We start from the raw sequence: 14,241 nt of genomic DNA, 5'->3' as shown, positions 1-14,241 counted from the left end.
ATAAATAGCGATATTACTCCTGCTAGTAACGTCTGATTTACGTGACGCGCGGACGTTGTCGATCCATTAAATACCGAAGACGACACCTTTCTGTCCACGCTATACTTTATACTCGGATTTGCGATGCAAATGCAAAACAAATGCAAGGTCATTTGAAATGAATATGTAGTACAGAAATAACAAAAAATATTTAAAGACCCTAAGTGTGCAAAAAGACGATACTCGAATGTTAAACGTTAAGGTTACACTAAGAATTCTATCAGAACCCCATAGACTGGATTTACGTAATATCTGGAACCGGTTTCTAGACTCAGAAATTGAAAACGACGAACATGCACGGGGGCCCATGATGGAGGACACTCGGTGAACGAAACGGGTATCTTTGATTGCAGACATGGAAGAGGAGTGTTTCCCGGCAATTTCGATGAATACCGCCTCAGGACGCGGTGGATTGTCGTCGTCGCCGTCGTCGTCCCTATCGCCGTCGTCTACCTCAACCATTATCCTAAAGAGAACCAACGACCTAGTACCTGAAGATATGGAATGCGCCGAGATCAAAGGCGAACCGCTCAGCGCGCCCAGTAGTCCCTCGGAATCCTGTCAAACGACGATAGTCGACGACAAGAACACGATAACCATGGTGTTCCCTCAGAGCCTTCATTTCTCTAAGAATCACCTGTCGCAGACCAGCGACAGCGAGGAGGATGACGAGGAATATTATCAGGTAGCTTTCGTCGGGCTCTGTTTCATTTCCTCTTGATCAAAACTCAGACACCTCTCAGTGATGATAGCATCCAAACTCCAGCCATTGGAAATTCTTTGTCGTTGTATTGAACCCCGTTGAAATTTCCCTGTTCGAAGAGTATGGAGGTGGAGGAGTATAACAGAGTGGCCTGCGTCGGGAAGGAGACGAATTCGCGTACATCGAGGCAAGGTTTACCGCCAACGCCACCCAGCAGCGCGAGCTCCGACAGCGAGGGCACTGCTTCCGCTTCCTGTTCGCCAGAACGTCGAGATTCCCAGAGCTCCACGCACGCACAGAATCTCAGAGGCCTGCTGACGCCCAGGCTGTACGTGACGAACGGCACGCACACCACCAGACAGCCGATCCACACGCCCTTGATTTCCTGCCAACCGGTGAGTACATCGCGGATAGAAGACGACACGTAGCCCCGCATAGCTTCTAGCGTAACATTACGCGAAATCGATTTTACAGAAGGGATCGACCGGAGTTCTCACGCTGACCGAGGAGGAGAAGAGGACTCTGATTGCCGAGGGGTATCCCGTGCCCACGAAACTGCCGCTAACTAAGCAGGAGGAGAAGTCGTTGAAGAAGGTCCGCAGGAAAATCAAGAACAAGGTGAGTCCAGGGTGTTTAATGTTTCTGGCGATTGTCAGTCTTTTTGTTTTGTAGTAGCATGCCTTTATAAGCTCTATAACCTAACCAATTGATTTGTCGCTTGATCCAATTGCATTCTAACATGGCCTCCCTGTAGGCATCCGGTGTAACTAAATGTGAATATGTGTATAGTGTTGACTAGAAGTAAGTGCATTTCAAGTGAATGTCTGTTTAGCCTAGAGGTATCCTCATTTAGGATCCCAAGTGTAAGTGGATGTGAACGTTTGTTTAGGCTTGCCAAGACCTAAACCGTGTGTGATATATCTTCCATGTGGACGTCAAGTGTTATCGAGTATGAATGTATCTGTTAGCTACACCTTAATATGTAGAGGTATCTTTGGATGCTAAGTACAATTGGATATATGCCTGTCTAGACTAGCCCATATCTATCACCATCTCAATTTGAAAGATTTGGACCTAACTCCATCTCATCTTGTAGGGATATCCTCATTACTTTGGATCCCCAGTGCAATTGAATGTGTATGCTTGTCTAGACTAGCTCAGACCTAACATTTACTTCCCATATGAATGGATGACTAGCCTATGCCTAGTCCATACCTAGCTCAACATACAGGAGTATCCTCGTATTGTACTCCCAAGTGAAATCGAATTGGAACGCCTGCCTATCCTAATCCGCAACACCGTTCCAGCATGCAAGCGTACCCTGTGTTTGGCTTCTAAGCGTTATCGGATGCGAGCACATGCTTGGAGAAACGAAGACCACGCAGGTCATACCTTGACTCGCGTTTCAGATATCCGCGCAAGAGTCGCGGCGAAAGAAAAAGGAGTACATGGACGGGTTGGAGAGACGGGTCACCCTCCTGACGAATGAGAACTCCTCGTACAGGGACAGACTGACCGTCCTGGAGGATCGGAATCGCGAGCTATTGAAGGAGCTACAACACTTGCAAACGATGCTGCAACTGCAGAACTCCTAGATCTTAATTCCGTGCGATCGAATGTTTTCGTACGAATCGAAGACTTCGCAATCTAAGACTACGGGAAAGACGCCTGGTCGTTCTGGGGGTTCGCCAGTTTCGCGATCGACGCGAAGACCAGGAAACGGTTCCCCGACAGAGTCTGTTAACAGTGTTGCCCGATCGTTGAACAGTCCTTTCTCGTTTCCCTCAGTGCAATCCGTCTGGCAGGTGCTCGAAAGTAAGTCGTCGATCCTTCGTCGAGCCTCGTTCAATTTTTTTTTTTCTTTTTCTCTAAGTCAGAAACGAAAGTTAGAAGGGTAGCCTGATTCCAGGGAACTCGTGCAATTCCTTTACATTCCTGTGAAGTCTTCCTTGCGTAGAGGCGGATCGAGTAAGTATTTTTGAGCAAGACCGCTGTTTAACGACCAATTTTACCTAAGATTAGACGCGGATTCGTTGGGCCGTGTCGTCTTCCCCGTTCCGCTGCAACGACATCGAAGTAATTCGATGGAATTTAGCCGGGAGTGCCTTCATTCGCTGGTTTTGACGTATCTTCCTTCAAGCGGCGACTAGGGGAATGTTAGATTCTTTTCTCTTTTATTTTTTTGACACATTTCGTTGCGGCGCGCAGCTTGCCGTGAATTTAGAAAACTGCAAAATTGCTTCTTAAAAGTACAAGACCCTCCCCCGATCTGCAATTGGGTCGGAATCAAGGCCACTTCCCCCCCACCACTGCGTAGCCACTCCCACGTTCACGACACGCCCACCGGTGTGGGGGAAAGCTCGGTGGATTTTAGTCGCGATCGGAATTTCTATCGTATCTGTTTGGATTTGATATTATTGGTTGATCCAAGACCAATTGATCGAAGCAGCTGCAGCCAAAACACACGTGAATATTCGCGAAAATAATTTACACACGAAGTTCGATAAGCGGAATAGATTAATCTGCGACGCACGAAGAAACGTGACGTTTGATTTCGATTAAAATTAGTAAGGAATTAGTGATAAGCGCGAGAAAGTTCATATTAACTAATTAAAGTATTTAACGGTGTTATCGTGCATTTTCCGAGCCGATATTTCGTCCAAAAGTCAGTGTAGTTGCGTGGATGTCCATGATAGCGTGTAACGACGTGTAAACGTAAAATGTGACGCACGAACTTCGAAACGAAGAGTCGCATCATCATTTTATATAGAATGAATTTGAAAATCGTACGTGTCTATTTTCACATGAGAGAAATATCGTATGTAGTAATTTACTCGTTAGTTTAGGCATAATTCACTTTAAACACAAATTTGTATATTGTATTTTGAAAACAAATGCGCATCGGAGGGACAGTTCGTTCAAGATTTTTAACGACAATGTGCAATGACGACTACTTCGAACTTCTTCCTTTTTTTTTTTTTTCTTAAATAAAAGAACGCGCCACAGAACGTAGGAATAAGAGTTTGTAGGATTACGATGGTATAATAAAGGGCGAAGCGTGACTCTTCGTCGCAAAATATGTCGAAAATGCTTAATGAAATTTTTTCGAACGAGCCTTCGTTTTCGCTAAAAACGAGTTTAAATACTGTTGCGTGCGGCAAGTCGTGCTAGTACGCGCGACAGTCACTGAGGCGCTTGCATCGCACGCACGATGCAACAGTATTCAAAATTCATTGGCCATTTTCGACTGATTTTTGGACAAAGAATCGTTCTCTGCTCTTTTGTGCCGCCAATATGGCCGCGATCTGTTCTATGCTGGAGTTTGTCGGCCCCAGCGAACGAACGATCGTCTTCTTACCTTCTCGTGGCTCGTAGGTACAAATATCATCGATTACCGTCACAATTAGAGTTAAAAGCATCGACGTATATATTGACAGCAACGCCAATGCTGCCATTAGATAGTTGAAATCGTTGAAAGTGTCTTCACCGCGTGAATTTTACTGTTGGGTCGTATTTTACGATAAGAAGCGTTTTAACGAACGCAAAATGTTTCGAACCGATACGCCGGAGAAACATAACTGTGAATTTTAACGCGCTCGTGTCGATCGAGATAAAAATGTAGCGAAGCTTTGTAGTAAAAAATATTCTACAACAACCTGAGAGCAATTCAGGTTTAATAATTTTTACAAATAACTCTCGAACCTTATTTTATAAAATCTATATTTTAAAAGGACCAGTGGAATTTGAAAATGAATTAAAGCTTGCAGGTTGAGGGGACCTCGAGAGCCCACATTGACATTTAATTTTTTTAAAAAAAGTCAAAGAGTGTAGCGACATTTTATTCGTGAGGATAATAGATCGGGAGAGTCTGTACTAATTTATATTGTCACGTGATCGATACGGTGCGCGTTGAAGTCGTACAGAAACGGTAAAATTTTGCGAAAATCGCAGGGACCAGAGGCGCGAATGGTATTTTTTCTCGCACGATGGCGTCACGAGTCGGTCACGTGACGCGCGGAAAACTTTCCTCCCGGAATTGATGGACGATCCCGCGGCGGCTGGAAGCGTTTGCAATTGAATTTCCGCGCGTAGTTCAATCGAGTTATCGAGTTTATCGGCGAACGCCGTGCACAGGGTCAATAAAGGTGCGAACTAGCACTAGCTAATCTGGAACTTGAAACGGTTTGCGAGTTGAAGTGTGAAACAGTTTGGACGAAGAGCGTTGACTAATTCTCGTCGACGATCGATCGACTCGAAAAATAATACATGTTTTAGACATTTATCTAACCGCAACGAAAGCGTAGAGGGATGCAAATGGACGAAGATGGTTCTTGTTTCAAACCGATACGATCGTTCGTTCTCGAGATACGGCGGTTTAAAGGAATTCAAAAGAAATGAATGGATGGTGCAAAAATTGATGTCAAGAAGACGCGCAAAAAATGCTCGCTCGTGCGTCCTACGATTACTTCTGCTTCTACCGAGCACACACGGTCGTTTACATTAATACTCGTTCGAAGAACGTGTGCAATACGCGCTTAAAGCGGAGCTACTCGAGTGCTTGGCTGGGCTCCGCTTTGAAGGGGATATTTTCTTCCACGCACATGCGCCAGAGGAAATTTTAAATAACGAATGAAAGATAAGCCATCGTTCATTCTCAAATAGGAATAAACGTTTTAGTTGCAAAGAGTGAACTGTTACGAGCTGTTTCCTCGGGGACCATTGGTGATGTCAGAATCACTTTTATTATAAAATTTTTATTTTTGATGCGTCAATGGATGCAGATTTTAATTTCCTACAAAAAACTGTTAAGCTATTCACTTCGAAAAGTCATTAGTTTAGAAGATATTTCAATCTCAATATCGTAGAGTGCTCCGAACCTGGTTGGCGCTTTACAGTACTCGGATTAAAATATCTTCTAAAGTAATGACTTTTCGTCGCGAATAGCTTAACACTTTTTCGTGAGAAATTAAAATCTGCATCCATTGGCGCATTAAAAATTATATGATTTCATTTCAAAAAATTTATGTCACCTCTGTGTGGTAGCTACGATTTTCGCAATTTGTATTAGCCCTTCCACGCTTTGAACTTTTCTAAATTCACCGCTGGTTAAGGTCACAGAGGATTTGACCGGTATAATTTTAAATATACGCTAATCCCAGAAATCCGTTTTAAGTCGACTTCGTCCAAACTACTTTCCGCGCAACAAACATTTGTACGAAGAAGCCTCGTACCTTCGTCGTTAGATAAGAATCGTTCGCGTATGCCTGACCGCGAAAAGGAATCGTGTTTGTGTACAAAATGCCAATTTACGCAAGTTTACCGAGAACAGAGAGAGTTTAATATATTCTATAAATAAAGCTTTATATAAATGGTTATATATATACACTATATATACATAAGATGTTTCTATATAAACAGATAATATATGTATACACTGGAGAAACGTACCACATACACATACACGCTCGACACGATGAGAGAAAGTTGGATGCGTGCGTGTGCGTACACGGAACCGTGTGTTGTTTCGTTGTGGTTGATTATTCATTATCGCGAAAAATGATCATTCGTGACTCGTTCACTGCATATGTATTGCATGTATAATTGTTCCCGCGGAGACTTTTATGTGCATCGGTATACGTGTTTGTAGTTGCGCGACGGTTCGTCCTATTGTCTGTACGCGAAGGTGTCCTACGCCATTGGGCAACGTGCTGAAGCCACGTGGTCGGCGACGCATGCGCTTCGACTTCAAACGTTTGTACGACGAGGAATAAACACACGTGACTTTGACGTATTCTAATTCTTTTCACTATCCTTCGCAGCTCCGTGCCTCGAAATAATTTTACATTATTAGAAACGTTACGAAAGCATACGTATCTAAGAAAAACTGAAATATCAACCAGAAACGGGTTATTCCCCTACTAGTAGCGCCGCCAGCGGAGAAACGATGAGACACAGCTGCTATTCTTACGCTAAAGCTGGCAGTAGTTGTGCTTTTCTTTTTTGGTCCTTGCACATTTGATAAAAGAACAAAAAATTTATTTCCTCTCATTTATTTATTTTATAAATTAATTATTTTATAAATTGACTTATTTCAGTACGGTGCATAATCCGTTAAGAAGATTTATGAGGTGTTCTTTAATGGAAACAGGTGGTTTCGTAGAAAGTGCGTTTAGTCCGAGGTTACTGGAGTATAATTAAATAATATGTTTTGAATCCTCTTACAAGATTACGTACCATATCTAAATAAACCAATTATTATTTACCAATAACCTTTTTTATGGCAGGAAGTTCTCGAAGTATTCAGGGTCATGCATTGTGAAGTAAACTAAACAACAACTTACGTCACTACACGTTACGTTACTTACGACACTAAACTATAGCAGTATAGCGTGATGGAAATTTTTATGTTGACTATGAGGTAATATTTGTCATTATCAGTCAAGAAAGACATTTAATTGGAGTTTAATAGATTTTTTATTTTAATATGTTGTGAATATTTAAGACATTCTGTACGTCTTCTAGCGACACTCTTTCAAATTTACATTATTTATGAGACGACTCGATGGACTGTGGCAATGTTGGCTCTGAAATAAATTGCTCTTAAAGTTCAAACGATGACTGGGAAATGAGAGCCCATGGTAACCATTTAATGGGTTCCCCGAGTAATTAAAGTGTGAATCGTCGAGGAATTTCGCGTAAAAAGACATAGCTTGGGTAGAAGAACAGATAATTAGAGATAGAAACAAGACAATACCGCTATTTAACAAAAAAAAGTTAATCTAAAATCTCGTACGAAGAGAAGCCAAAATTGTTGTGTCGTTTTTAGAGGTCCACCATTCATAAAAAAAAACATGAGTGGGAAAAATAGAAATATTTGTGATGAGATTTGTGACATTTTATTGATCGATGTCCATTTCTATTTCCTCCATGCTATCTTCCACCCTGTCCTTAAGGGTGGCCAAACTCAACGGCGCCTCCATGTCCAAAGTTTCCTCCTCATCTTTGCGTCTTTTTTTCGATCTGTACAGAGGGTTCTCGAATCTTCCGCCGGAAGGTTCCTTGGTCACGGTATCGTCCTTCCCAAGCTTTTGTTCGCTGCTGCCGGCCACGTCAGCAATTTGAACGTTGCCCTCGGAAATATTCTCGAAACGAGCGAAACTAAACGGTTTGCTGCCTTCTGGCTTGTCCATACGCATTCCATCGCGAACCGACGTGAAAATCTCTGTGCAGCTCGAAAGAATGCTGGAAAATTAAAATTTGCGTGAAAAATTTTTTAGAACCGAATATTGATAATTTAATATTTATATTTAGAGACTCGTAGTGACAACCAGATGTTTAAGATCGCTATACAGGGTGTTCGGCCATCCCTGGGAAAAATTTTAATGAAGGATTCTAGAGGCCAAAATAAGACGAAAATAAAGAATACCAATTTGTTGATGGAGGCTTCGTTAAAAAGTTATTAACGTTTAAAGTTCCGGTCGTACTGAATTTTTTTCTCGAAAATGCGTAGGATTTCGGGGATATGTCTATTCACCAAAAGTGATTGTAATTGACCCCCACACCCGAAAATAATTTTTTTAGAACGATTTGAAATGTTAATATATTTACGACGTAAATTCAAATTTTATCGCAAAATATCTTTCGACAAAAATCGCGTCGCCAATTTCACTCCCAATTGCCGCGAGAAATAAACCGTTCGACTTGATTGGCCAGGTCGAGCTAATTAAACGTTACGAGCCAGCGAAAGGGTTGCAGAGGAACGCGTCGACGAAGAAATTGCCAAGTTTAAAACGATAAATTGTAAACGGGGCCGAGTTCGCTGAATGCCAGGCCGTTGCCACTGGTGTTTGGCAAACTGAAATATTTTCTGCACCCCTCACACGCTATTTTCGTTATACAGTACAGTTCTGATTATCCGGCTTTCGGTTATTCGAAAAAATCGACAGGATAAGTGGAGAAATTTTCTGGCGAAAAAAAAATTTTAAATCATTCTAAAAAAATTATTTTTAGTTGTAGGTGTCAATTACAATCATTTTTGGTTAATAGGCATACCCCCGAATTCCTAACCACTTTCGAGAAAAAAATTCGAGCAAGTGAAATTTTTCGGCGAAATAAAAAAATTTTAAATCATTCTAAAAAAATTATTTTTAGTTGCAGGTGTCAATTACAATCATTTTTGGTTAATAGGCATACCCCCGAATTCCTAACCACTTTCGAGAAAAAAATTCATTACTGAAAATATTATTTGTAGCCAGAAATGGATAAGGGTGTCTGAAGTACATGATATGCCAAAGTATAATTATTTTAGAAACTTAAATGGTAACGAAGGATTCAATTTGATATTATCTATGGACATTGTATTTTTTGTGTATTTAATTCACTTTGGTTTTCATGTGCATTTGCATTAAAAATGGCAAATGTACGAAAAGGAAACCTCTGGTACGTCGACGGTTTCCAATTCACCGGTGAACCCCCAACAAGGATGCAATAGAAATTCGGTTTACTGTGCGTAAATACCAATACACACGCCTCGTGGAATTCGAGACAACCCCTGCCCTTTCTCTGCGAAATACGCCCCCACTCGACGCGTACCATTTCATTATTCGATTTCACGAAAGTTAACACGAACTTCTTCGATACGCCGACACCATTTTGACGCCCAAACTGTTAACGAATAGTATCTAGTAACTGGAACACAACAAAACTTTATTTCCAACGAAGTTAGAAAACATTTTGCACCGTTTAATAAGTGCTATGCTACTCGAAAGTTCCTTTCAAGTTGTAAAGTGCAACTACATTTTTCTTGAAAACGTAATTTACCGATTTTTTAAAGAAGCAATATTTAGTAACTGCAAAAATCATTTGCAGAAAATTGAAAGGGGAGAAGAGAGTCTTGAAAAAAGCGTAGCTGGCGAAAGATTAAGGGCAAACACGACCCAACCACGCACGAATGTCCAGTAGAAAAAAGTCCAATCGATAAGTTCGACAAAAAGTTAATACGATAACGTGACCTTCGTATAGAAAACAAGTCAAATCGAAAAAATTATGGGTGAAATGTTCCGGAAAAGTCGCGATGAAGTTTTTCATAAGCCGCGTCCTCTCGGATCCTTGTATTCGACCGACACGTGGATGTCGATGCAACGGGTGGAAACGGAAATAGAGACCAGGCGAAGAGAACGCAATGAGAAAAAAGTAATTACACGGAATATGAAACACGAGGCGCAGTTTGCAAGTGGTTGCTCCTCGTGAGCTCCTCCAACCCTTATGTTGCACGCCGGAAGTCTGCGAAATTAACTTCCATCGCGCTGATGTTAGAACGAACGAAATATACAGGGTGGGGCACGTGACACGTGACGCCTTAAACTTTTACAATACGACTGGTACGCAGTTTTCGTGACAAAAGTAAATTAGAATTAAACAGATCCATAGATATACGTTTTGGAGTCAATTGACAGTGAATTCACTTGAAAGCGGGGTAGGTAACGATTTTTATTGACTTCGATAGAAACCACTACCTACCCCGGTTTCAAGCGAACTAATTGTCCCCCATTAGTGACTTAAAAACAAAAGTTACTATACTGTTTTCATTTTTCTTTATTATTTTGTTCCGTTACTTGAATCCGAAATAGAGAGTATCACTTGAAAGCGGGTATTACTGTACGCGTCTTGCTTGAGAAGAATATTTGAATTAGAAAAGTTAAATAAAAAGATAATTGAACTTACTATCTGGAAGAGTAGCCAAAGTACAGTAAAGCGAGGAAAAGGATGAACAGGATGACGAACGGTGTCCCAAACAATGGTACCAACGTGGCGGGTAGTTGATGATCTTGCAAAGCTGCACCCGATACTTCCGTGCTCAGTACATCTATATTCATACCTGTTTAAAAAACGAAATGTTATAAATTACCATCGTTACTTGAAATTATAAATATTCTTTGTCTTAACGTTTTGATCGAGTCAACGTTTCGATCTAAGTTGGCGGCTCTACTTTGTCTCTCTCTCACTTTTTGCGTGTTCCACCCACTTTTAAGGAATACAGTACCACATCTGATTTATATCGTTCCTTAAAATTTAAGAAAATTTCAAAAACCAGAGTCTGGTATCGATTAGTTTAATTGTTAAACGTCAATTTACTCTCGATCCTTTTCTTCCTGCGTCTATTATTGCATTTTTTTTTCTACAGAGAAAGTAATAACGCAGTCGAATCTAAAGCTTGCTGTGCCGTTCGGAGCTTTTCTATAAAGAGAACGTTTTTTCTGATTCAGAGTCTTTGTTGTCGGGGTCAACACGGTTTATTATTCTCCGTTTCCTGGAAAGCACAATAACTTCCGTCATTAGCCTCTTGCTTATTGGAAAAGTGCGTCGTGGTTCGTCGAATCCATAAAAATGTTTCCAAAAGTTTTATTCGTTTTGCAGAGGTACAAAATTCCCTTTGTCATCGAATTTTACGCGCTAAATAATAGCTATTTCGTTGAAGATAGACAAAACTAAATACACCAGCGAACTGTGATTATTTTTTCAAACAAATCTATCGTTTATCATTTAGCACAAAGGTTTTATTCAAAAATGATTCATAAACCTATGCCAATATTTTAGAAATTGAATCTACACGCAAAAACAAGTCAAAAATGTTATATGATTATGGGTCGTACATGCTATGGTTTCTGGGTTACAGAAGTTTAAAGATGATGTTTGAATTATTCAGAGCGCACTTTCGTGCACGTGCGCCGACTGCAAATCGCGCTCTTTAAACCCGTTAATAACTCAGAAACTATGATGTTTACGATATTTATTTATAGAATATTTTTTACTCATTTTTGGCTATAGAATCAATCTGTAAAATATTCGCGTGCACATATGAATGATGTTGTAACGTAAGGGTGATCCAAAAATAACGAAACTACGTCACTCGTAATAGTAAATATTTTCTAGGCATTCCTTCGAAGAGGGACCACAGTATTGGCAATTTTTATGCAAAGGAGGCTCGCATAAACGAGGAATTTTACCTAGCAAATTCTCCTTGATGTTCTTCGCCATTTTCAGGATATCGAGTCCGGAATATTCGCCCTTTTCCTTTATCAGAATCTCAGCCGCCCCGTTCCAAGTACGCCTGACATGCCACGCGATTCTTTCTGTGTATCCCTCCAAAGCGCTGATCACCGCTTCTCGAACCACTGACAAATATGCTGTCTTTGACAAAGACAACCGGCCACCACAGTATCGACAACAGTGACCTTCCACCTGAAGTATTTGAGAAATTGCCTATTGAGATACTGCATTCCTTTTTGCAGGAATTAATATACGTTTATCCCCCATTTTAAAACTCTTTTATTCAGTGAACTTACTTTCAAGGGATATTCACAAGGAGTGTATCCACATTTTGGCCTCTGAATCGCGCAAATTTCCTCCATGTAATCGTTATTCGGATCGTCCTGACAGCGGCACTTTTCGCAACTATAATCCGCATATCTGCATAGAGTTTAATTGAAATTATTATCATTAAATATTAGTAACATTTTTATGTACAATTGAAGTACTTTCGAGGAATATATAAAATCTTGAAACGTATTACACAAACTCTTATAAATTAAATATCAAGTGACCTTGAACAGCCAATTTAACTCGATTCAACTGTTGCATAATATTCAGATTCAATTTTCCCGAGAACTAAGCCTCGTATGGAAAAAATTTATTCTACATTTTCGACTTATTTTTAAACGAGGAGTCGATTAACGTTGATTTTCACTACGGTTATCAGGACACATTGCAAGAATTCAATATGGAGTGTATATTTAATCGTGGACAGAATATTTGCAATGCTCCTACTTGACAGTGAATATTCCTTTGTCGAACTCTCGTCTGTTCGCGAAATCGTCCCACTGCCATGCCACATAGGGTGTCTTTCTGTCAGATGTTCTGATCGATCTCACTTGAATCTCCCTCATAGGCAGAAGAGCGCTGAAGGCTCGATTTTTGTCCGGTAGTACGATGTCGTCCTGACGACAGGGAACTTGCTCGAGATGGGGAGCAGCTTTCGAGGTTCCGTTCCAATTTTCCGGATCCGCCCAGAAAAGGTGACCCTCCCTCAGCCATCGACTGACTCTTGTCGGCGATTTTCCAGAGTCCCTTAGCTGTCGTTACAAACCAGATGATTCGAGAGTCTCCACAGAAAAGTTAAAAACTTTCCACATTAGGAAAAGTAATTTTTGGAGTAAAAAAAAATTTCTACTTTGGTACCATTTTACTGAGGACACATACAGACGTTGGTTCAACGCTGACAATTTTTAAAATGACTGAAGGACACTGGAATTATTTTTAAAAGCAAAAAATTTTAATCGAAACATGGAAAAATGGCTGAATTGTATATTTATCGTTTTACAGGGTTACTCGATAAATTTCCCGTCAAGATCATATGTTCAGATTTATACCTCCTCTCTCGATTGCATTTTCACAGAGTGACTGTAATATCAAACAAGTAAATTCTACTCCAATCTTCCATGTAATTTGTCGCGTGTTGCGAAAATCCCTGTGACGCGTCCATATTTTTCGCATTTGTCGTGTGAGAAATTAGAAACTGGACGTTGTCAGTGCGATTCCGGGATAATTTAATACTTCGATTGTAGAATTACAATACCGAATAAGACAACGATACTATCGCGTTAAACTTTTTAATAATTTTTCATTCTTCTGTATGTCTATTCTACTTTTTAAATTGAATAACGCGAAATATACTACGATACAAATAGATTCTAACGTTTGTTACGTCATCTTTGTAGTTCAAAGCGCGCAGCTCAAGCGTAATATAGTTTTTTTGCATTTTTAAAATGTCCATGCGCGTTGCATACTTCCATTATCTGCCTTTACTTTTATAAATATTCTCTGGCAAAAAGTGTCACAAGCTTTGAAACAATTCGCAGTGTAAAAGGAATATCATGTATGAAAATTGCTGAAATTTTCATTTTTTTTTTACTATTGTTAATACATACCTCCAATTTTCCGTCTCTTGGCAATATCAAAGATCCAAACCTAGCAAGATCGATCCCAGTTAGTCTAAAATCCCTAGATTCCGGCATACCCACGACGTGTCTAGTCTCCAACGGAAACACCACGTGACTATCAATTTCCGGTACCTTATTATCCATCCAATTTCTCGGAGTTTGCCATTGCAAGTCCGGGAGCCAAAACTTTTCTACTCCAAAAGTCAGTCTCGTCACTAACGCGAAAAATGTCAAAATTTCGAACCGAATACTACCCTTCATGCTCCAAAAGTTGTTAATAAGTTAATAATTGTCCATCCTAAGTACCAAATTACTCTTTTAAAGTTTGAAATTCGAATTACCACGAATTTTAGGACATTTTTATTTTTCTCGAGTGTTTCGACACGCAATTTCACGGAAACGATCGAACGTAAACTGCGTCGAATGATCGAGATCCATAGGGGGCGTGTTCGATCCACTGATAGGCTGCTGCACAGATGCGTTATTTATCAGAATCGTTTC

The 14,241-nt window shown here is 40.4% G+C and overlaps 2 protein-coding genes across 4 annotated transcripts in view; one reads left to right on the top strand and one right to left on the bottom strand.

Moving 5' to 3' along the window:
• Creba (Cyclic-AMP response element binding protein A) overlaps window positions 1–6,529 on the top strand; it is a 31,419-nt gene extending 24,890 nt beyond the window's left edge. For all 3 annotated transcript variants that reach the window (XM_076768654.1, XM_076768653.1, XM_076768655.1), the window contains 4 exons: window positions 393–724; window positions 862–1,137; window positions 1,217–1,360; window positions 2,152–6,529. In XM_076768654.1, the coding sequence (XP_076624769.1) occupies window positions 393–724; window positions 862–1,137; window positions 1,217–1,360; window positions 2,152–2,337 (938 nt within the window). In that variant the 3' untranslated portion in view covers window positions 2,338–6,529. The remainder of the gene's footprint in view (window positions 1–392; window positions 725–861; window positions 1,138–1,216; window positions 1,361–2,151) is intronic.
• Window positions 6,530–7,632: 1,103 nt separating this feature from the next.
• Window positions 7,633–14,143, bottom strand: LOC143343383 (protein amnionless). Its single transcript, XM_076768235.1, has 6 exons — window positions 13,729–14,143; window positions 12,569–12,873; window positions 12,088–12,211; window positions 11,749–11,983; window positions 10,466–10,619; window positions 7,633–7,984 (listed from the first exon to the last, which is right to left on the bottom strand). The coding sequence occupies exons 1-6, from the start codon at window positions 13,999–14,001 to the stop codon at window positions 7,639–7,641; spliced, it is 1,437 nt and encodes a 478-aa protein (XP_076624350.1). The 5' UTR covers window positions 14,002–14,143; the 3' UTR covers window positions 7,633–7,638.
• Between the last annotated feature and the right edge of the window lie 98 nt (window positions 14,144–14,241).

Source organism: Colletes latitarsis, chromosome 7 (genome assembly GCF_051014445.1).
Source record: "Colletes latitarsis isolate SP2378_abdomen chromosome 7, iyColLati1, whole genome shotgun sequence".
NCBI lineage: Eukaryota > Metazoa > Arthropoda > Insecta > Hymenoptera > Colletidae > Colletes > Colletes latitarsis.
This window is presented reverse-complemented; position numbering and strand designations above follow the sequence as displayed.

Excerpts from the sequence above, each read along its gene's own strand:
- LOC143343383 (XM_076768235.1), bottom strand. The coding sequence starts at position 14,001 with ATGAAGGGTAGTATTCGGTTCGAAATTTTGACATTTTTCGCGTTAGTG. Across the intron at positions 12,874-13,728 it reads CAAGAGACGGAAAATTGGAG|CTAAGGGACTCTGGAAAATC; the intron begins GTATGTATTAAC and ends TTGTAACGACAG. Across the intron at positions 11,984-12,087 it reads CTTGTGAATATCCCTTGAAA|GTGGAAGGTCACTGTTGTCG; the intron begins GTAAGTTCACTG and ends CAAATACTTCAG.